Below are 23,389 nucleotides of genomic sequence, written 5' to 3' on the forward strand. Positions count from 1 at the left end.
GTTCTCTTTGTACCTTTGTGTACTTTTTATTCAAGTGTTCTTGGTGTGTCTTTGTACACGTATCCCTTCGTGGAGCTTGTGCTTGTAGTGCACATCTTTGAAGATATTTTTACATGGTATCAGAGCTTGGTTGGGAGAAAAGAAGATCGTGTGATTTGTTCTCTCTATTGGGTGCTTTGAAAAGTGTGCCATCAAGTTTGGGTGATTGGGGTGAAGACTCGTCTCTTCATTCAATATTTTAGAAGCATCCTACCTCAAGTAGGACCTTATATCTCATTGTGGTACGCATCTCTTTCTCTTTTTCTTCTCTCTAATGGGCGAAAAAGACTCCCACTTCTCTCTTGGCTTCAAATTGAATGGATCTAATTATCATGTATGAGCCGAAAATATGGAGGCTCATATCAAAGGTAAGGATCTTTGGGGCTATGTTCAAGGAACTATTCCCGAACCCGAACCTAAAATTAATATCATTGAGAGAGAAGACATTAAGGTCCTTGACAGTGAAGAAAGAGAAAAGGCATTTAAAGAATACAATAAAAGGCATGAAGAGTGGGAGATGAAAAACTACAAAATTATTTCGTGGTTTTTCTCTTCGGTGGAAACCAAGATTAATGCCAATATATTGAAATTCAAGAAAGCATATCAAGTATGGGAGTATCTTGAATGAATGTATACGTCAAGAGATTTGTCCCATAAATATTACCTCCAAAAGAAGGCTTTGACTCTACAACAAGGAGAGATGTCGGTTAGAGAGTATTTTGCCGAATTATCTGCTATATGGGATGAACTTGCTATCCTTGAACCTAAATAGAGTGGAGAGGCAATCGAACTGAGGCAAAAACAACTTGAAGAGGATCACTTTTTTAATTAACTAAATGGGCTTAGACCCAAATTTGAACAATCTAGATCCTCTCTTTTATCTTCCTTTTCTTCTTCACCTTTAGAAGATGTTCTTATCAAATTAAGTGGAGAAGAGACTAGATTGGAAATGAATAAAACCAATCAAAATGTGTTGGCCGTCCCCTCTAAAAACGAGGATGAGGGAGCTTACGTTGTATCTAGACCGGGGAGCAATGTTAAACCTTATAAACCTCCCCACTTCAACAAGAATCAAGGAGGAAGAGAAAATAACGGGCAATATGGAAGAAGAGACTACAGTAAAATCGTGTGTCATTTTTGTAAAGAACCAGGGCACATAAAACCTGTGTGTCCCAAGTGAAAAAAGATGGTGGCAATGTCAACAACCTTCAGGGAAGAGACGTCGTCTACCTCCAACAATGTCAATCTATCTATAAATCAAATTATTGAAGCTCTTCAACCACTCCTCAAGGGATCTGTTTCTGGAGCTGTTGCGTCCTCTTTCTCTCCTCCAAGTATAATTCTTTGGCTATTAGACTCAGGTGCATCCTTTCATATGACTCCAAATGCTTTTACACTGACCAATTATTCTAAAAACCTCTCACCATCCTTTGTCTCTATTGCGGATGGGGCTTCTCTTGAAATTAAAGGAATTGGAGATTTTGAAAAACAAATTTTTTTTGTTCCCAAAGTTAAATTTATTCCAAAATTAAATTTGAACTTGCTTTTCGTCTCTCAACTTTCGGATCATGGATGTAATATAAAATTCTCATCACATAAATGTTGGATACAGGATCGCCAGTCCGGGAAGTTGATTGGGGAAGGCTCTAGGAAGGGTGACCTATATTTTATAGAGTCTCTTCAAGTTCCAAAAACTTCTTTTTGTAACATTGCCCAACATAAAGATATAAATGTTTGGCATAAACGCCTTGGGCATCCAAATATTGACAAGCTTTCTCATATTCATTTTGCTAAAACATTATGTAAAGAAAAAATCAATTGTAATGATTGTATTCTGGGAAAAATGAGAAGCTTGCCTTTTGGCTCAAGATCTATGTTTTCAACTAAGCCGTTTGAAATTGTGCATTAGGATGTATGGGGACCCGCACCTGTAGTATCTAAGGGAGGGTTTTCATATTATGTTATTTATGTTGATGACTATTCAAAATACAGTTGGATATACTTTTTAAAACATAAACATGAAGTCTTTTCCGCTTTTAAGAATTTTCATGTAATGATAGAAATCCAATTCAATAAAAAGTTACAAATCTTTAGAACAGATTCAGGGGGTGAATTCCTCTCAAATGAATTTAAAGACTATATAGAGAGTAATTGGATCATTCATCAAAGGTCTTGCCCCAAAACTCCCCAACAAAACGGTTTAGCCGAACGAAAACATAAACATATTATTGAAACTATAAGGACTCTACTTATTTCTCAAAAGATTCCAAAAATATTTTGGGCCGAAGCTGCCCTGGCCTCTGTCTATCTTATAAATCGTCTTTCTTCTAAAAATTTAAACCAGTGTTTTAAAACTCGCCGAGTCAACTCGTTGACTCGGTTGACTCGGCTCGCCCCTCCAGCGAGTCAACCCGGCAAGGCAAACTCGGTTTGCCAAAACTCCGGCCTGACTCGGCCTGACTCGAGCGAGTTTTGTGATGTTTGAAATTGGTTTTTTGAGTTTCAAATTACAATTTTTTGAGTTTTGGATGCCTATGGGAAGTCACATTTAGGTTTCATCATCCATTTGTTATGTGAACAAGCATTGTAAATATTCAAATATTAGTAGTCTTTTTATAGTTGTGCCATTAATATATTTCCTGCATAGTTTTATACATGAGAAAATTGCTTATTTATGTTGATATTGGGCATTCTGTAAACTTTCAATATGCACATATATCCCTGTTTTACATTTATGGATTTGTTAGAGAGGGAATTAAAACTTTTAAAACAAGCTAGCATATATGATTGGCCATTTTAGGAACCTTAGGTAGTAGCAAACTGAACTCATGGTGACCAAATCCTCTAATTCAAGTCATGAATTAGTCAAAGTGCTTGTATAGATATCAAATTCAATTATTCAAGCAAACCTCTATAGCTCTTTGCAGTTGTTTTTATATTCTTATAGACATTTGGAGACTATGTTTACTCAAAAACATGGTTTCAAACAAATTATATATTGTTTTTCTTTTAAAATCAAAAGTTAACAAAACCCGGTACGAGTCACCGAGTTGACCCGCCGAGTCACGAGTCAATAAAGAACGAGTCGAGTTCCGAGTCACGGGTTTTAAAACCTTGATTTAAACCAAATATCTCATTTTGAAGTTTTATATCAAAAAGAACCCGATTATAACAGATTACGAACCTTTGGCTGCAAATGTTTTGTTCTCACTGATAAAAATGATAAGTTATCTCCTAAAGCCATTCGAAGTGCTTTTCTTGGTTATTCAGAAACATAAAAAGGTTTTAGGTGTTATGACCTTCAAAATGATAAATTGTACGTCTCAAGGAACGCCACTTTTTTGAAAAATGAAAGTGGTTTTGAGAAGGACTCAACCCTCCCCGATAATGTTGATTACTCCTTTTTATTTGAATTACTAAATAGGAATGAAGATTTCTTCAGTGATGATGAGACAAATAATGAGAATGTTGATAATGAAGCTCCCCTATCTATTCAACCAGTAGAAGTTGTAAATAAACTAATTACATACTCACATAGAGATAGAAATACGTTTAGAAGTGCAATGAAAGATATAGTGATTTTAGTGAGTCCTCTTAAGATAACAACTTACAAAGAACTGAAAGAGCTAGGAGAAACCCTTCCAGATTTATATCCTATGAATCTTTTTCCCCAAAACATAGGGCTTGCCTTAGTGTCATTCACTCATACGAAGAACCCAGAAACTTCGAAGAAGCTAAAGAAATATTAGAATGAAGAGATGCAATGGATAATGAACTTTATGCCCTTAACAGAGCCAAGACTTGGGAATTTCAAAATCTTCCTGAAGGAAAAAAGACAATAGGATGTAGATGGGTCTTTAAGGTTAAGACCAAGAGTGATGAAACTCTTGAAAGATATAAGGCTTGGCTGGTAGCTAAAGGTTATAGCCAGGAATATGGTATTGATTACGAAAAAACCTTTGCTCCTGTGACAAGAATGGTCATTGTAAGGTGTTTGATCACTACTGCATCTATTAAAAAATGAAACATATATTAAATGGATGTTAAAAATGTCTTTTTGAATGGAGACCTAAATGAAGAAGTCTACATGGAGGGCCCCCTGGCATGGATATACCAAAGGGTAAAGTTCTTCGTCTTAGAAAAGCCTTGTATGGTTTAAAGCAAGCTCCAAAAGCTTGGTACAATCGATTTAATGAAGTAATGGTTGAAACTGGATTTAATTCTTGTTATACCGACACCTCTCTTTGTCAAAAAGTCTGATGCAGGAATTGTAATTTTGTTGTTATATGTTGATGATATGCTAATACCAGGCAGTGATATTAAGGGAATCAGAAATATCAAAACCACTCTAAAAGAAAAGTTTGAAATGTCAGACTTAGGGTATCTGACATACTTTTTGGGTATTGAGGTTGCTTACTCTCATAGAGGTTATTTTTTGTCTCAAACTAAACTGGCTTGCGAGATTCTTGACAGGTTTGGCATTACAAATGAAAAGATTTGCGAGACTCCTGAAGTTGTGGGCTCAAAAATGAAGGGTGATGATGGGATTTCTTTGGAAAATCCTGCTCCCTATCGGCAGCTTGTGGGATCACTTATGTATCTTAGTATCACACGGCCAGACATATCTCATGCCGTGCATATTGTGAGTCAATTTCAGCATGCCCCCACTTCAGTTCATATGAGTGTTGTACTTCGTATTGTCAGATACATAAAGGGCACAATAAACAAGGGAGTATTTCTTTCATCGTCTTCAAACTTAGAATTGATTGCATATACTGACTCTGATTGGGGAGGTGACCCAAATAACCGTCACTCCACCACTGGTTTGTGTATTTTTCTACGTGAATCACTGATCTCATGGATATGCAAGAAACAACAGAAGGTGTCTCTTTCATCAACAAAAGCAGAATATCGAGCCATGGCCTCCACGAATATGGAGACTGTGTGGATTTATCAATTGTTGAAGGATATGGGAGTACTAATCCAAGGACCTACAAGACTGTGTTGTGATAATAAAAGTGCAATCTATATTGCTAAAAATCACATTTTTCATGAGTGTACCAAGCACATTGAGATGGACTGTCATTATGTTAGAGAAGCCTACTTGCAGAAAATCATAAACCTTCCTTATGTGACTTCAGAATACCAGTTGGCAGACTTTTTCACAAAGGCGTTGTGTTCCCCCATATTTCATTTTCTTCTTGGCAAACTTTCGGTCATTACGCCCTAAGTTTGAGGGGAGGGTGTTAAATTATATCGTGTATACATATATTTATATAGAGAGAGAGGGATACATATGCATATTATATATATATATATATGCATATGTATTTACTTATATATATATATATATATATATATATATATATATATATATATATATATATTTGCCCCAGGGGCATTTCTGTCATTTCTCATTTTACGCATATTCACACTTGTGAATGTGCATTTAACTTTTCTTCATTTTCTTTTTCTTCTTTTCTCTTTTTCCTTTTTCCTTTTTCTTTTTCTCTTTTTGCTTTCTTTTCTTTTTTACCTTTTTGACTAAAAGTCAGAGGGGGAGACGTTGGACCCCCCTCCAACGGTTAGATTTTTAACTGTTGGAGGGGCTCCAACGTCTAGTAGGAGCCCCTCCTTTTGGTCTCCTCTTGTATTATAAATAGGGGTGTGTCCCCTCTAATTGTATTCTTTCTTTTGGTAGCCTTTGTGCTCACCCTTACTCAATAGATTCAATCTTTTGCATTTCAAGTGTTCTCTTTGTACCTTTGTGTACTTTTTATTCAAGTGTTCTTGGTGCGTCTTTGTACACGTAACCCTTCGTGAAGCTTGTGCTTGTAGTGCACATCTATGAAGATATTTTTACACATACTTGTATCTTTGTGTGACATAGTTTCCAAATAACCACTTGTCTCCACATTTGACCCAAGTTGTCAAGATGATTCCCTTAATATTCACCAACCATTCCAAGACTATATCCCACTCTCCTCATGCCAATTCTAGAAGGTTTCTGAAGAAAGGACAAAGCCAATAGGTGAATAGAAGTTCCTCCACCACATGGCATAACCAGCACACGCCAGCTAAGGAGAACCCCTATTCAAGTTCAGCTGTATTAGAGTGTTGTCTAATGAAACCATCCAAGAGAACATAAGGGCCTTTTTCCCAAAATAGAATTACTAGAAAATAGTCACAACCTAGGTTATAGCAGATTATTATAGCATGATTTCACCTTGATCAATGCTGCCCCACAATTCCAAAAGATAGTCTTCCACACCTGACAGCCTGTAGGGTCTGTGCTAAAGGTTCCCATGCGCCACATTCTTCTAGAGTGTTGTTTTTGCTAAAAGCCTAAAAACAACAGCCTGCATCCCAACTCTAGTGAAACACTCTATCACTTAACAATCTCTCTCCCTTTCCAAACCAAAAACTAGAGGGAATCTATTGGATAATAGAATATTTTCTAACCACATGTCTAACCAAAATAGTGTTTTCCTCCCATTAACAACTTTGATACCAATTGATGCCTTCAATTCTTGCAACCCTTTAAGCCACTCTCTCCAAATACCTGATCCATCTCTCTATTTGGAATTTGATTTCCAAGAGACTGAATCATTTCTGAAATTTTGTATTTAGATTTTAAAAATGGGTGATCATTGATTATCCTCTTTGAAGAGGCACCACCACCATTTAATTAAGAATGGCTTTATTTGCGGGGATTCCAGGGGAGAGTCTCCTAATTCCAGTCCCCTCAATTCTAAAGGAAATGAAATTGGACCTCAAGATACCAAGTGAATATCTTTTCAATCAGATTTCCTTTTTTTGAGGAACAAATAAAGAAGATAGGAGACACTATGGCGTAATAACTAATACATGTTTTACTAGAATTATTCTACTGCTACAGAAAGACAACTTGTTAATCATAACAATTTCCTCCATACACACTCTTCAATGGTACGCCATTGAGCAGCTCTTCAAAAAGCATCAGCTAGTGATATGCCAAGATATTTCATAGGAACCTCTCCAAACCTCACATCAACAAAATGTTGATGCCTCCCACCTTATGGTAGTATCCACATTAAACACAAGTAAACTACATCTGGATTCACCAATGTTGAATTCTCAAATATCTGTAAGATAAGGCATATGTGCCACATTTGGTAACAGTTGGATTCCCAAAAGGTTAAAATGTTGTTAGTGACTTGAATATGAGTGAGTGGTGGACTGCCCATGATGGAAACCTCATTCATGAGTGAAGTAAATCCACATTGTTTCCATAAGCCAATCAATTCAGCTTTGGAGGGATAAAAAAGTCATACAAAATTTTCAAAAAGTAACAAAGGCTATTTTAGCAATTTTAATTTGAAAGGTGAAAATGATTTTTTTACAAATAACTTCATTTTTTCAAAACTGCCACCACTTTGGAGAGTGTTTTGATCAGCTTGATCCGTTGAACATTGTTACTACTAATATAAAAGGTTTAAAGTACGTGTGTGTATATATATAGTGGGGAGTAGGTGCCTACCATAGTTAGGAGCCTAGTGCGAGCAAATGGGGCTTTTTGGTGTATTTTTTGCAAATATGACCCTGCAGATGAATTAGGCATGGTCAATTTGCTAGAAAATGACATTCGGATAGTGTTTTTTCAATAAAAAATGTGAATTTTTCAGCTTGAACATTTATGAAAATTGTAGACCATCGACTTTCAAAACTTATAGAAATCTGCCCATGTGTCAAAATCGGACGATCAAAGAGTCAATTCAGTTAAAATCAAGCATGTAGAACATGTCTGTATGGTCAGATTTGAGAAAAACATGAAAAAAAAACCTTCAGAAGCTCGATAGGTTGATGTTATGCACGGATCGGAGTAGGCAGTTACCCCCTATTATATATTTATATATCGAATTACATATATATATATATATGTATCACTCGATTGATTTAAATGACCAAAACATCCTCAAAAGTGGTAGAAATTTTAAATATATGAAATTACTTTTTGGAGTCAAACAAATCACTTTCACGGTTTCACCTTTCAAATTAAAATTAAACAACTTTGTTACTTTTTGAAATTTGTGTTTGACTTTTTTGTTTCCCTCCAAAACAAAATGACCTAATCTACCTCTAAAACCATATGTATAATTTTTGAAAAATGCCACCACTTTTAACTTTTCAATGTAAAAAATATAAAAATTATTATTTTACAGGGTGTGATCCGGGTTTAGTTCATGTAATCCTTATAGGATCCGAGTATGGTTTCTCTTATGGTGGGTCTGATTGGACCATGGTTCGAACCTGGTACCATCATATCAAATCAGGTCTGGATCTGGTTTCACTTATGTCCAAACCAAACCAACCTGTTGACACCCCTACCTACATAGAGCCACAGAAAATTCCAACTGAAGCACTTTGCCCAAATCTACCTTTAATATGAAAGTCAGCATCTTTTCTTTCTTAGAAGAATGAATAGCCTCATTGGCAATGCCACCATGAATTCATACTCTAGTTAGAAGCTGCTGATGCTAGGATAACAAATTAGACATAAGTCACACAAAATATTCCAATCAATCTGCCAAAAGTTCTGGAGACAATCTTAAAGGCTGAGATTAACAAGAATATAGGGCAGAATCTGCAATGTCCACTGCCAATTTTTTTTTGGCATTAAGATAACGCTCAATCTATTCAAATATCTCAAAGTAACACCATTAGGATGAAACTTCATCTGTAGGATGACCACTTGACACTTCCTAGGAAATCTTTAGAATATAAACCAAGCATCCATCTGGTCTTGAGCCTTCTATTCAATCCTGCCCCATATCACCTTACCCATCTCTTTAGAGGAATGAACCCCTAAACGGAGGCAAGAGATTCTGCTAAAGGGGATGTTCAAACATGGGTTAGATGACAGTTATTCTTCACCAAGACCCTGTGAAAAATGAAAAAAGAAAAAGCATTTCAAATTTCTATGATGAACACCAATGCCACCACAGTTAATGCCTCTTCCATCATGGAAAGTTATGCATGTTAGAAATTTAGTTAAAATAACCCACTTCTAACGAACTTATAAAAAAGGAAAGAAAAGAAAAAGTCCCCAAAAGCTTCTCCTATATCCTCCTCCTTTCTATGTTTTTTCCTGTTATTTTTCTACCATCCTGCTTCTCTTGAAATCACCTACCAAAACATTATCATTACTGCTGAACTCTTCCATCTCTTCCTGGTTAGGAATTTGTGAAGCCTTCCCAAAGCAAGTCATTTATCATCGACATCGGTGATTAGTCTAGGGTATTCCATGGTGGAATAGATGAGATTTGCCCTCCCTGTTGGACCTCTCCCAACTAGGGGTTAAGGTTACAATTAGAGATTTCTAAGCTGACCTCTAACTTGTCATTGTTCTTCTCATGGTGCGTCTTTATACTAGGTTTCTTAGATTCAATCTGAAGAACCTAGCCATCAGTGTTGACCTAGCCTTCTATCTAAGGATTTGGTTTTCGTTTCTTTTTATTCTTATTCTCTAAGCCTTTGACTGCCAAAAGAAAAGGTCATCATCTCAACAGTGAATTTTGTCTGGTTCATATGCTGCATCAGCATTTTTTGTTGACATTGCATAAACCAGATCAACCCTCATTTCAAATACTACATCAACCTCACCAGACAAATGAGAGCACTCCTTGAAGTGCTCTATGGCCCCTCCAATAATTCTTCCCCTTCAAACACTTTTGTATATGATCAGGTGATGAATATGATTGAATTTGTGTCAGACGATGCTATATTGGTTATAGTATGACAGTTTTTTTTGGATAGTCCAAGGGAAAAGCACCCCCATCACCGACCGCACATTGGCTGGCCTCTGGTTGGTAAAGCCCTTAGGTCCTCCCTGCCCACCGGGCAGTACACCCAACTTCGACCTTATGGCAAGAGAAGTATGACATGTTTTACTACACTATGTTATGATTGCTAACTGTTAAGGTGTTCCAAGCTATAATAGCCTATGTCATACATTGTGATTCCCTACTTATTTGTTTGCTTTCTATACCTGTAAAGTTGTGACTCCTTGGAAGCGCTTACAAATCTTGCAAGCATCTTCTAATGTCAGGTGCTTCCATAGCACACTTCTCATTCTTACTCTTTATTCTGAATACTGAAGATTTCCTAATTCACTTCTTGAAGGCTCCCTACCCCCTCATTGCTTCTTGATTCACATGGAGCTAAAGGACCCGTGTTTCTTGCTTACACTTGCCATATTGCTTCTTTACTCCACTTCCCTCTTTGCAATGATAGGAAGTTAACTGCCATATTTACAATGCTAGTCAAAGTGAACACATGACGGTAGACAAGCATTCTGTCAAAGATACATGATAAACAGCTAACATAATCCAATAATGGTATAAACAATATTGCATCAAGGACAGAGAATGTACACCACAAGATTTACAGAAGAGAGCTTTAGCATATTGTGAAAACTAACAAGCATAACCAACAGGAGAACCACATACCTGAAAATTTTTGTTAAATATCTTAATTCTTGAGGTACTCTCTCTAACAGCATATTCCCCTTCAGATGACCAAACAAATTCAAGGGCTGAGCCAAAAGACTTATTTCTCCAGGCCAGAGCTGTATAGATTATGTATTCTCCATCTCCACAGACCACAACAAATCTCCCATTAGGATTGTGCTTCAAGCTCTGAAGAAACAAACAAGATATGATCAATAGGTACAACCCAAAGCCAAATCCAGGTTCAAAAAAGAAATCACACGCAGCTAAACTTTCAATAAGCTGAGAGTACAACAGAGCCAGCAAAAATGTATTTTTAAGTTATATCCTACAAATCTGACCAGGTTACTAAAAAAAATCTATCCAAGAAGTGAATTAATAACATAAAATTCATTGTGAATACGAAATCATGCACACAGTGCACAGCTAGAGGAAAATGATAACAGAATAAGACACAAAGAACAAAAGTTTATCAGTCCAACATTTTATGAGTGACATTAAATCGTTCATTGCACGACAAACAAGTGATCACATTATTAACATTTTAGCAGCCAATGATTTTCTATTTGATTCTCAAAGATATAACTATAAATTTGGGCGACTAGTAAAAAACAAAATTTGAGTTCCAGGAGCTTGTTATCACTATATATTTATACTCTATAAACAAAGAAACAAATTAAGATCCAGCAGTGAGCAAAGGTGAAACCAATGTTGTATCATATGATACACATCGTAACTATGGCCTAACTCGATACAATACATACTCGTATCACAATATGAGTGTGTGCCATATCTGTATCAGTTGTATTGCACGATACAGCCTTGTATCATACGATACCATATCATACGCTAAATGGTGTATCATACAATACGTGTCTCATGCACTTTAAAAGGACCGATACTCGACTTTTTAATTTTGGATTTTAAAGACCTCCCTAAGGTCGATTTTCCCATTTGTGTAGAGACCTTTAGTTTAGAGGATAACCCATGCACCCTAAGAGGTGTGAGAGCGATTTGGGGGCCAATTTGTGCACAAGGGAGAGTGATTTTGCGGATTTCTCATATAAGAGTGCATTTTCATCCTTTTTCCACTCAAGGAAGAAGAAGATGATGATGATGATTGAAGTTATATTTTCAAAAAACTTGCTTATTTAACACTTAAGTGTTCATAAACTTAGTTATTTTGTTTTTGTTTATGTAATATGAAAGTATGAGTCTTGTGGCATGTTCTTAATTGCAAAATATTTAATATTTTGCATTTTGTGAGATATGCATGCAATATTATCTATATTAGTTGATGGTTGATGATGTCTTATGCAACTCATAGAGACATAAATGCTTCGTATATGAATTTATGATTGTATTTTTGCAATTCATCATTGTTTCATGTGTTATGATTTTTTAGATTTTTTGCTAATTTTTTTTTTTATTTTTTAGAATTTTTATAAAAAATTATTAAAAAATATGTTTTTTATGATATGTATCTAACTTTGGGCCCGACCGATACGGGTAACAATACGCTACTAACAACCTTGGGCGAAACATCTACATAAATATCAATAAGAGTGAGACCAAAAGTTCTAAGATTGCTAATGCAGATATTTACTTGAGGATATAAATCACAACTCCCCAACTCTTTAACAGCCAAAGGTAATCTTTCCCCATCTGTGACCTGAAAAAGCAAAGGCCACCACATTGGTCAAGGCAACAACACTAAAGTAGAAACTTTGTTCTTAAAAATGCTAAGACATCCAAAGAGGAAATGCAAATTGGATGAATTATAACCTCATAATCTGCTCCAACACTTCTGATGTTTACTGTTTGAATTTCATTATGCTTAGCCCAGATAATTTTTCCACTGCTATCCATGCTGGCCACTGGCTCTTCACGGCCAATTTTTATCATAATTGTGCCTTCATCATATCCAATTACAACCCTATCAAAAATGAAGCCACAAAAAAATTTCATGGCACAGATTAACTCAATCAGATAAGACAGCAAAGTGTTCTTTCAAGTGCAAACAAATTAACCACCATCATAACTTCACATATTTGACCTAAGATCAACTGTTAAATGGATCAATCTAAAAGGAGGATGTGCATGCTACTTCTAGAACCTTAATAACTATGAAAACAAATTTGCTCACCGATTAGAGCCTTTCATATACCCAACAGCCCAAACTCGCTCTAGGCCATAATTCAAAGTGTTCTCTAGCCTGAAAATCAAGCAGAAGTTAAATGTAAGATTAAGAATGACCATCAATCAATTCCAAGCGATTCATCCACAACTTGGAGAACTAAGATCAGTATTAATACAAATACTGCAGCAACTTAAGACGTTGGTTCTCTCAAAAACAACTCAAAAGATTCATCAGATAACCTTCCCACAAAACCTCTTTTCAGTTCACATAAATTCTTACATAGTGAAATGCAATGGTTGCCTCTCAACTAAACATTAGTGCATATTCTCTGAGTGATAGGTTGTGTACATAAAATACTTCACATTAATGTAAAGGGGTATACTCCATATGAATAACAACAATAAAGATTAAAAGAACAATGAAGCATATGGACAAGCAACTCACGTACACAATGAAACAAGAAAAAGAATCATATAAAAGAGAAGAAAAAAGAACAGAAAGAAAAGGATGCATTACCATATTATGAAGCACCACTCTAACAAATAATTTCAGCTGTTTGAAAACCTATCTATTGGAAATTCATGTTGAGCATATAAAGAATATAGGAAATGTATAAAAAAGCTTATGATCGATTGCATGCAATGAACTGGTTAATTGGAAACTTTTCCATTAGACTCAAAGATTATATCACGTTGATACAAACACCATCATGCAATATGACTAGCAACAGTAATTTTTTCAAAAGAATGCTCCCACTGCATGATGTGGTAATGTTTTGGCGATAGTGTGTTTGTGTGTGCATACGGAAAGACACATGTAAACATGCAGAATTATTTAAATCTTATAGTTTCCAGTCCAAATACCCAGTAGTAAGAACTAACCATCAACATGGGCACCTTGGCTATTCTGAAATATCCATCAGAGATAGCCGCAAGTGATTAGCACTGCACTATTAATTCAATGGTGATGAAGCCTAGTTAGAAGCAATGGGTATGGTAGATTTGGGGACGACTGCTCACACCTATTGGACTGTTGAAAAAATTGGTCTGTATTCTAAAAGATCCATGTTGAATTAGGATGGGACATGGTAACTCACAAGATTACAAGTGGATCTTTGGCTTGCAGAGCATCCACATGTGATCATATTTCTGGAGGTGAACCAATGAGACAAATTTGAGCTGTAAATTAGTCAAGTATGTGTCAGAGCTAGGTGGATCTGGATCTGATTGAGCTATACTCCTAATTGGACCTGGATAAGGATCTGACCAAAACTTTATTATAGATTCTAATATGACCTGCCTTCAAACAAAGTCTAAAAACAGAAAAAAGGGTTGATTTATAGTTCTGGTTGAGCATTTTGATTTGAACCTAGTATTAATTGTTTAAAGGTTAAAATGCATCCAAAATATTTTAATGAAAAGAAATCCACAATTGACCATACTAAAATAAACAAAAAATTTGCATTCAACTTGTTCTTCGGATGGGACTAGACAAATTTGGTCTGGATTTAAGATTAAAGGTGCATGGATAGCCAGTCAAAACAAGTCTGAATAACTCGGATGCAAAACCAGTTGCCAACTGTACCATATGTCCAAGGTGGCAAAATAATCAGAAGTAAGGAGGTGAGAGAAATATAAATGCAGATATCAACATGGGTCCAAGTATCTGATATGTATCTGTATCTTTAATGCATTTAAAATGACTCCTTGCAACAAACAAAACCTGGTAAAAAAAGAACATGTTCATGGTAAAATCCTGTAACTGGTCACTCTGAAACAACAGTTGGACCCGCAGTCATTGACAACATGAACTAGAGCAACACTCGGACTTCTAGTCTTAGTAGACAAAAGCGTTAGGCGGCACCTAGGCACGGTGGCCACTCAGGCACCTAGGCATTGCCTAAAGTCCAACAAAAATACAATTACTTAAAATAAAAATGTAAAAAAACATTAAGATAAGAAACAATAGAAACTTTTCTAAAATTTCAAAATACACAACTTAAAATACAAACCTTGGTGCCTTCACCTAGGCACGCCTAGATGGTAGGCTTGCACCTAGGCAGGATTTTAACTACTAAGCCAGCTTTGCACAAACAGCACCTAGAAAATGAATGGAAGGCAGTACAGTTTACAGAAATAAATGTGGTAACAGAAATTAGACTGCTATCTAAAACTGGCATAGGCTAAAGGCTGTTTTAAGTGACACCACATTATGCATGGCTAATCACTTAGAAGATTCCTATAGAGAAGAATTTCCAAGAGATTACAGAGCTCGGGTCAATATCTTATCTACTCTGCTCCATAAATGGAAAATTCAACCAAATCATTACACAGATAAGGGTGTGCATCAGGTCAGATACCCAATGGTTAATTGAGTATACGACCCGTTTTGGGCTGGCCTGTGTAGCCTGAATCCCAACAACACTTGGGCCTAACCCAGTCGAAGTAGTAAACCAGGCCATGTTCAGGTAGAGGTGGAAAACTATCTCACTGGAGCCCGATCTGGCCTGACCTCACCTGAGAACAGTCTGGTTTAGAAAGGGATGACTGACCCAACATGAGCCTGATAAGACCTTGACCGAGTGCAAACCTGATAAGGTTTGGGTTGAGTTTTTGGTAGGTCAGGCCTGTCAAGCCCCAATTTGCATCGGGGCATGTGAGGTCAGGCACATTAGATGCCACCTCTACAGATAATGCAAACTTTAAATGATTCAAGCATTGGTCCAGTATGTTAGGATCATAATTTCAGAATAAATCACAACAGTGCTCCTCTTGTTAAATTGGATAATAATAATATCATATCGTTGTGACACCAAGGGTGGAACATATTTTTTGTATAGGCTCCTCGCAGCTTGGTGACATGTGATTTAGAGGGAACAGTAACAGGTAGTGAAAAGCTTTCAAGATGAACTGCATGCAGCAATGAAACCAAAAAGATGACTGACCTTGCACTACAACATAACTGTTAGCCAATGGGACCTATTTAAAACAGGCAATAACAATGTGACCGAGCCCACAGCTTATCAAGTGCTTATACAACAATTGTCCCTCTATTGTTTTGCTAATCCTATGTGTTCACACTTTTTGGCTATTGTGCTTCTAGGCAGTGCAGTAATTAGACGATATCTTGTCAAATTATTGTATGCACTTTCTTATGCTTCTAGGCAGTGCATTTATTAGATGATGTCTTGTCAAATTATTTTAAGCAGTTTTTGAAGATCGCAATACAGTCAAATGTTTTGCTGGCCCCAAAAAGAAATCCAGAATCTCATATGGGGTTGTATAGCCATATATAGATGTCATAATTGATACCCACTGACACCAATCAATAATCCATACACATGTTTAAATAGCATAATCTACAAAGCATTCACAATCAAAATAACGATACAAATAATTATATCTATTTTGACTGACCTATAAGTGGTTGCATGCCATATGCGGACCGTTCCATCCTCGGATCCTGTGATGATAATGGGAAGCTCAGGATGAAAACAAACAGCTGAAACATTGTGTGTGTGGCCTTCTAGAGTTTGAACACAGCTTTTAGTCTGGTAGTCCCATACCTGTTCCCACAAAATATTAGAAGAAAAGAGCACATGAACCAACTAAAAGTGCACATATAAAAAGGAATAATACACAAGAATTAGCAATTTAGAAAGCATGCCTTGGCTGTATGGTCATCAGACCCCGTAATTAAGTAAGGTTTGTCACCTCCGGTGAAGTAATCAACACAGTTTACCCCCTTCATGTGAGCATCCAATGTAAAATTTGGATCTGGTGAACCAAGGTTCCATATCTGTAATTGATTTCAGGCCGCATCAGATACAAACATAGTTGGATGAACAAATCGATAGGTCCGATAGGAGGCAAATAAAAACAAGAATTTACAATCACAATGTACATCAAAAGTATGTAGACACCTTGATTGTGCGATCAAGAGAGGCACTTGCGAACGTGTTTGTGTCCTTTGGATTAAAGGTTACTTGCATAACATAGTGTGAATGTCCCTCAAAAATCTGAGTGCATGTCCAACCTTTTTCCCAATCCCAAAGCTTGATAAGCATGTCATCAGATGATGACAACACATATGGCAGCATAGGATGTACAGCAACACACCTGATATAATCAGTATGTGCTTCAAACACTTTTACTTTGTCCATGGTATTATAGTTATAAACACGAATAATCATATCATCTGCGCCAGCCACAATCCATTGTTTGCGAGCTATAAACTTTGATGATCGCACTGTAACAAAAAATAATCATGATATTCATGGTTACCGTCCTTGAGAATCAAAGATTAACAGGGAAAAGAAAAATAAACAAAAATTTAGATAAATTACCAGGAAGTTCAGTGACCTCAAATGACTTTACCATAGTCTGCATTAACATTTCACAATTTGAACCAGTTATATTCTGAAAAATCTAATACATAATGCTAATATAAGTAAAATAAAAATGAGCTACTTGCCCAGTCAGACGTAGAATTTTGTGAATTACCAGATATCAAGAAGGCTCATCTTGAACTTCAACATAAACTATTTGAGATCAAATGAATCCTAAAAGAGACTATCGAGGAGACTCCACATTCTTCAGACATACTTACGTTATATTAATTGCATGATATAGACAGGAAAGCATTTCAAGTTGCAACAGCAAGAAATAGTTAACTAGATGCATGTACACGTATGCACGCGCGTACACACACAAACACACATGTAAAGGTACCTCCATTCTAAATCAATGGAAGATACTGAATCCAAGGGAAGAAAAGTGCTACATTTTTTTTGGGTTTTTGAGAACTAAACAAAGCTTACTATGAAGGCAAGGATGTAGAGTAGAAAGGAAAAGCTCACCAGTGGAGCAGTGAGGCAGGCCAAACAAGCTTAGATAGAACAAGTAACATTATACAGATTCGTATAAAATCACATCAAATTAGGCTAGGACAAACTAGCACATGCCAAATATCAAACATCCCCAACTAAATTCAAATGGTTATAACTAAATCCAGCAAGATTTTTTTTCTTCTTATGATAGAGAAAAAAATCCAGGATCCCTTGGCCTAGATCAGAGTTACCGGAAGCTTCTTAGGTAGGTGGGAAGCTCGCTTCCCGGAAACTCTCTTCGGAAGCGCGATACTCCTCACTTCCGAAACTTTATGGGAATCTCGATTCCCCCACGCTTCTTCTTTGCTTCCCACACACATGGTCTATGCTTCCTATATGCTTCTCTCATGTTTCTTTTCATGTTTTTCATGTATTTTTTCACGCTTTCACTCACTTTCCATGTACTTTCTTTAAATTAGTAACCATCATTGTTAGATTTTAACAAAAATTTTAACTCTTTTACTGAAAAATCATGAAATATAAGAATGATCAATTTTATTTTAGTTTTTATTTGTTTCTTGTTTGATTCCTATTCAATTACCATATTGCTTCATTTTTTTAATATTTAGCTTTTAAATTGATACTTCGCTTCCCACTTCCTATAAATTTTAAAATGCCTCGCTTCTCGCTTCCGCTTCCCATATCGTTTCCTGCTTTCGCTTCCTAGTTTGGCAACCTTGGCCTAGATAGCATATTCAGCAACTTAATAAATGAAGGCAGTTTTAAATAAGTGAAACTACCCAGGCTAAGATTATAAGAGAGACTTATTGGAATTCCCTTGTTCGTGAAAGCAGATGCCTTGTGGAAATAAACCATTTCTAACATAGGGGATAAAACAATTAGAGAGTGAGCCACATGAAAGAATGCAAATAATTAGTGTTTGTTTGCATGGCCCTTTGAGAGATTTTCAAAAAAATCTTTCTCTCGTAAGAGAATTCCCACGAGAATGAAAGCCACGAACTCCACCCCATGACTCCAACTCTCACATTTGTGAGAGAACGAACCATATTTGGTTCATTATCTCACACCCCCATTTTCACACCATTGCAATGATGTGAGAAAATGGGGGTCGTGAGAATCATTCTCTCACAAATATGAGAGAACAATTCCCGTAAGGAAGAAAACATGTCCTTAAAAGATGAATCAAACTAAAGCAAAACCATAAATCATGTATCTTGCCTGAGATTGATAGTTCCAAATGCAAACACTTCCGGAATAAAGACTTGCTAGAATCCTGCAAAAGGGGAAAGTTCAATGTGAATCATAAACCAAAACTAATGACAATTTTAAAGACCAAACAAGACAATAATATCATCAGACAGGTAGATGAAAGACATAAAACAAGAACTATTTCTATATGCAATAAGAAATCACACTTGAAGTTATTAGTACTACTATCTTTTTTTCATAAATTATATGTCAATGGCACTTTGCTTTAGCAGATCTCTATGAAACATTCTTCTAGGAAAGGAATTCCATTTGCACAAAAAGCAAATGCATCGTATAGTACCTGAAATGGCCCATCTACTTATAGAACTAGACTAAGCATTGCAGACGGTAAAACTAACTTGTATCCATAAAAATGAAACAAGAAGTGGCGTTAAAACTGGCCTTTCAGATAACCAACCCAAGATGCCAAACAGGAAAGTGGAATCGAGAAGCAATGTAAGAAGTGGAAGTATGAAAATGAAGGGTCCATAAGTAAGCGAGAAGTGACAACTTACTAAGAAGCATTTAATAAGTAGATCAAAAAGTTTTTCCAGAAGAATCAACAAAAGGAGCCACAGATGTTATACAGAGAATGAATCCTATTTTTTCTCTTAAAGTTATTTAAAAAAAAAACTGCATTAGCCGACTATGATCCATCAGATCTTTTTTCTTTTTTCATAAGCAATCCAGCAGATGTCATTTCATACGCACTTAAGAAGAGCAATGGTCTTGACACAAATCATATTTTGCTGATAGCTATAGACAGCAGCATCCTAGTGTTGGTACAACCATATGCCACGGACTCTTCCCCCGTAGTCTATGTTTTCAATTTCCCGTATCGCATACTAGTTCATTTCATAAAACCAATGACAGGAAACGGCAAGATAAAGGTACAGAGTCTACAGAGAGAGGAGAGCAGAATTACCATGGCTCTGTCGGATGCAGATCCACCGATTTCACTCGCTCGGATCTTTGAGCAAGTTTCCTCTGATCAAATGAAAGGTATCCGCTTATTAGACTTCAAAGATCAAACGGGACAACACAAGAACATTTGGAAAAAATCATGACCAAAACCACTTCGAAAAATGTAACTACACAGAAAACTAGCACTAGTGAGCACACACACACATAGAGAGAGAGAGAGAGAGAACCTTAATTTCGAGCCTCAGAGGCTGTACGGATCATCACCGGGGCAGCGAAGCGAACCAAAAAAACAAAAGAAAAGTAAAGATCAGTAACTTTTCGGATCCAGACATTAGCCTTGCACAAAAACAAAGAAATCCGAACTAGATCAAGCGAACACACGGATCGGGAACAACAAATCACACTACATCCATCACAGAAACCCTAATTTCGCACATCAGATCAACCGAAACATTCGATCGAATTCCGAAAATTAGGCCTAGTGCCTCCAAAAACCAAGGAAATTGCGACATCCGAACCCGTTTTCGAGATCCGGAGCCCTCGAATTCAAAGAAACTTGTGTTTCCGGAGCACTCGATCGAGAAAACCATCAGAGTTGCAAACAGATCTAGGACTTTCCAAAGCAGCACATCACGAAAAGAGGGAAATTGCAGGAAATGAAATGAAGGGAAAAAAATAATGAAGAGAAAACTAAGAAAAAAACCTACCATTTTGCTACTCCCGAAGAGCGATAAGACGAATCCGAGCGAAGGAGCAACTGAGAGAGGGGCAGATCGAACAAGGGAGGAGAAATTCGCTAAAACAATCAGAAGAAAAATTTTCCGCTGAGAGAGAGAGAGAGAGAAAGATCTGACCCCGCGCTAACGAAGAAGCGAAGCGGGCCTTTGTAATTTCCTTCTTTGATTTCTCTTTAGTTCTCTCCATACTTTAATCTTGATGAAACACTTGATAATCTAAACGTCAAGTCATGTCGGAAAAATATGCCAGCTGCAGATAATTTTAGCGTTAAATGTAAAAATCCAATCAACCTTACAGGTGGCAGCTGTGTTGAAGGTAACTTTATTTTTGTGTATTTACAAACTTGTACTGTTTTCTTGTTGTTCCGAGAACGAATGAGATCGGGGTTTTCTTAAAACAACCCCAGTTTGGCCAAATATTACGAGGTTACCCCGCTGTTGACGGGGATGGACCCCGACTTGAGACCCGCCGACTGGAGAGGACCCGGGCCCATGTAGACTATTGAATAGGAATGAGAACGGATCAGATTAAGCCAAGTTTGCCGGAAGGTTAGGTCTGAGGATCTGGATCATCTGATTTGGAGTGGGGCAGTGCTGATGTGGTGCAATGGCCAGAGAAGAAGAAGAAAACTCAGTTTTTGAAGATTTGAGATGCATGAGCATAAGGGTAAGGGTGCATTTGTGAGACTCAAGGGATTTTGATTAGAGATCCTAGTAATTCAGAACCGAGGATCTCTAGTCCAACCTCCCAGCATTGGACTTAAAATACAGGGACTTGAGGATATTTTTTGGCCTAAAACAAGGATCTTAAATCCTCGGTTCAGAGATCATATCTTGGCATGGAGGTCGGGTTAAGCCATGGGCCCCATCCCTTGATCTTTGTTTTCGAGGATCTCCTATGAGTTCTGCTGTAATCAATCACACCATAAAGGGTGATTGAGGATCTTGCGTGTTTGAATATGAAACAAACATTTTTGGCATTAGAAATGTCTATATAATGTTAAAAGAATTACTGTTTTATTTTTCTTATAAAAATTGTTGGAACACAGTGGCCCAAAATAGGATTTTGAAAAACTGATATCTCAATCCTATAGGGCATGTTTTTAAGATCGCTATCTTTAGAACATCAATTGTCCCACTTCAGGATTTCTGAAGATGTGAACTGGGTTTGTGGACGACTAAATCCCCAAGATACAAATAGGCTTAAACCTCAAGAGTGTCACTACTCCACAAGACCAAATGAACTCTCCCACCTGTGAACTTGCTAAGTCAAACAAGCGCCAAAAAAGATATAAAATAAGAAAAGTTTGAAAAATAAAAAAATTTGATAATCAAAATAGACAAATCAAGTTTGACCAATGGTCAAGAACCTTCAAAATCATCCAACAACCAAAAAGCCTCTTAGTCACCACCTAAATGCTCTCAAATAGGTCAAATCAACGTGAAAAAGACAAAGTTGGCTCGATCAAAAAGTTAATGTGGGCTTTGTATGGTCAAAATGGATATAGGGGACTTCATGTCATTGCGAGCATGTGAAGTATAAAGTGCAAAGTGTGTCATCAAAGCGCTTCATGCAAAGTAAGTGTGTTCGTTTATGTGCATTGTGCAGCAACAATTTCAAGCCACCCTAAGATATAAAGGTTTTCAAAGTATTAAAAATAGTGAAAAGACTATTTAAACTACAAAAAAAAAATCTCTCGCATATATAGAACTAAACAATTTTCAAAAGTATTTTAGCGAAAAACAATAAATGAACCAAATCTTTATAAAGTGCAAGTGATATATACATTCTCATCATAGAAAATAATTTATTTTGAAAATTTTTCCAATAATCTCCCACTAGTTTCAAAATTTGTTTGACTTTTATAAAAAACCTATGCATTTGTTAGAGTGTCTTCTGAACTTGAACCCCATCTTATTAAAAGAAAATATAAATTAACCAAAGTGCTAAGTGAACTTACCTTGAACTTAGTTCCTTATATTGTTAACTGATTTTTTCACCACACATAGGTTTTCAAAGTTATATGCTATGGATTTTGAGTTGACATATTTAGAGCCTTTTGTTTGTCTAGATTCATGAGTGCTCTAGAGAATGTCGATTCTCATAAGAAGCATTCTACACTCACATAGGTCAAATTGTCTAGGTGTTTTGTAATGCACACATTAGCCTTAAGACTTACAAACTCATTCAAAGTTATTAGTTCAATTCTCACATTCGATATATCTTATGAGCACTAATAAGGAATGGGTTTACATAAATGTATTCAATACTTGTCATTCATTAATTTATTTTTTATTGAACCTAGATATGTAGGATCTCCAGTGTTTTAGGTTGAGTATCTTTAGATGATGACTTAATTGATTTAGTATTTATTTTTCTTGATGTTTTGATGATGACATCTTTCAAAAAAACTTTTATTAATAGGTGTGCTAAATTATGACATGACTTTACACATTTCAAAGATATAACATTGTTATCAATCATTTATCTGACAAAACTGTTACTTAAACTAATCTGTATAAACTTCTCATCATATTTCATATTACCAATTTTACATATAGCTTATTGGTTATCACAAAACATTTAAATAACAAATATGAGTTTCTCATCCAGTGGGATGTCCATTAGTATACTTTTAAGACACCCAATTTCTTTACAATCAGATGCTAAATCAATAAACTCATATTATATTATAGAATGAATTATATAGGTTTGTTTCTTAGAACCCCATGCAATTGCTTTTCCACTAAGGGTGAAAACTTATCCACTAGTATATTTAATATATTCAGATTCAGTGTTTTAACTTGCATCGTTATATTCTTCAATATTAGTAGAAGCTTGGTATAGTGGATCTCGTAGTCTATAGTATATTTAAGATATTTAAGAATCTTGTATACAATATTTCAATGATGATATATAGAATTATTAATATATCTACACATCTTACTCATTGCATAGACTATA

General features: G+C 36.2%; 1 protein-coding gene across 3 annotated transcripts in view; it reads right to left on the reverse strand.

Moving 5' to 3' along the window:
* Window positions 1–20,571, reverse strand: part of LOC149820511 (coatomer subunit beta'-1-like) — a 44,394-nt gene extending 23,823 nt beyond the window's left edge. For all 3 annotated transcript variants that reach the window (XM_089983139.1, XM_089983138.1, XM_089983137.1), the window contains exons 1-12: window positions 20,395–20,571; window positions 19,915–19,935; window positions 19,689–19,750; window positions 18,734–18,788; window positions 17,012–17,048; window positions 16,589–16,914; window positions 16,333–16,464; window positions 16,083–16,231; window positions 12,673–12,741; window positions 12,312–12,462; window positions 12,133–12,198; window positions 10,527–10,715 (exon numbers count right to left, since the gene is read on the reverse strand). In XM_089983139.1, coding sequence (XP_089839265.1) covers window positions 10,527–10,715; window positions 12,133–12,198; window positions 12,312–12,462; window positions 12,673–12,741; window positions 16,083–16,231; window positions 16,333–16,464; window positions 16,589–16,914; window positions 17,012–17,048; window positions 18,734–18,788; window positions 19,689–19,750; window positions 19,915–19,935; window positions 20,395–20,397 — 1,260 coding nt within the window. In that variant the 5' untranslated portion in view covers window positions 20,398–20,571. The remainder of the gene's footprint in view (window positions 1–10,526; window positions 10,716–12,132; window positions 12,199–12,311; window positions 12,463–12,672; window positions 12,742–16,082; window positions 16,232–16,332; window positions 16,465–16,588; window positions 16,915–17,011; window positions 17,049–18,733; window positions 18,789–19,688; window positions 19,751–19,914; window positions 19,936–20,394) is intronic.
* Between the last annotated feature and the right edge of the window lie 2,818 nt (window positions 20,572–23,389).

Source organism: Nuphar pumila, chromosome 12 (genome assembly GCF_984573655.1).
Source record: "Nuphar pumila chromosome 12, dmNupPumi1.hap1.1, whole genome shotgun sequence".
In the NCBI taxonomy this organism is placed as follows: Eukaryota; Viridiplantae; Streptophyta; class Magnoliopsida; order Nymphaeales; family Nymphaeaceae; genus Nuphar; species Nuphar pumila.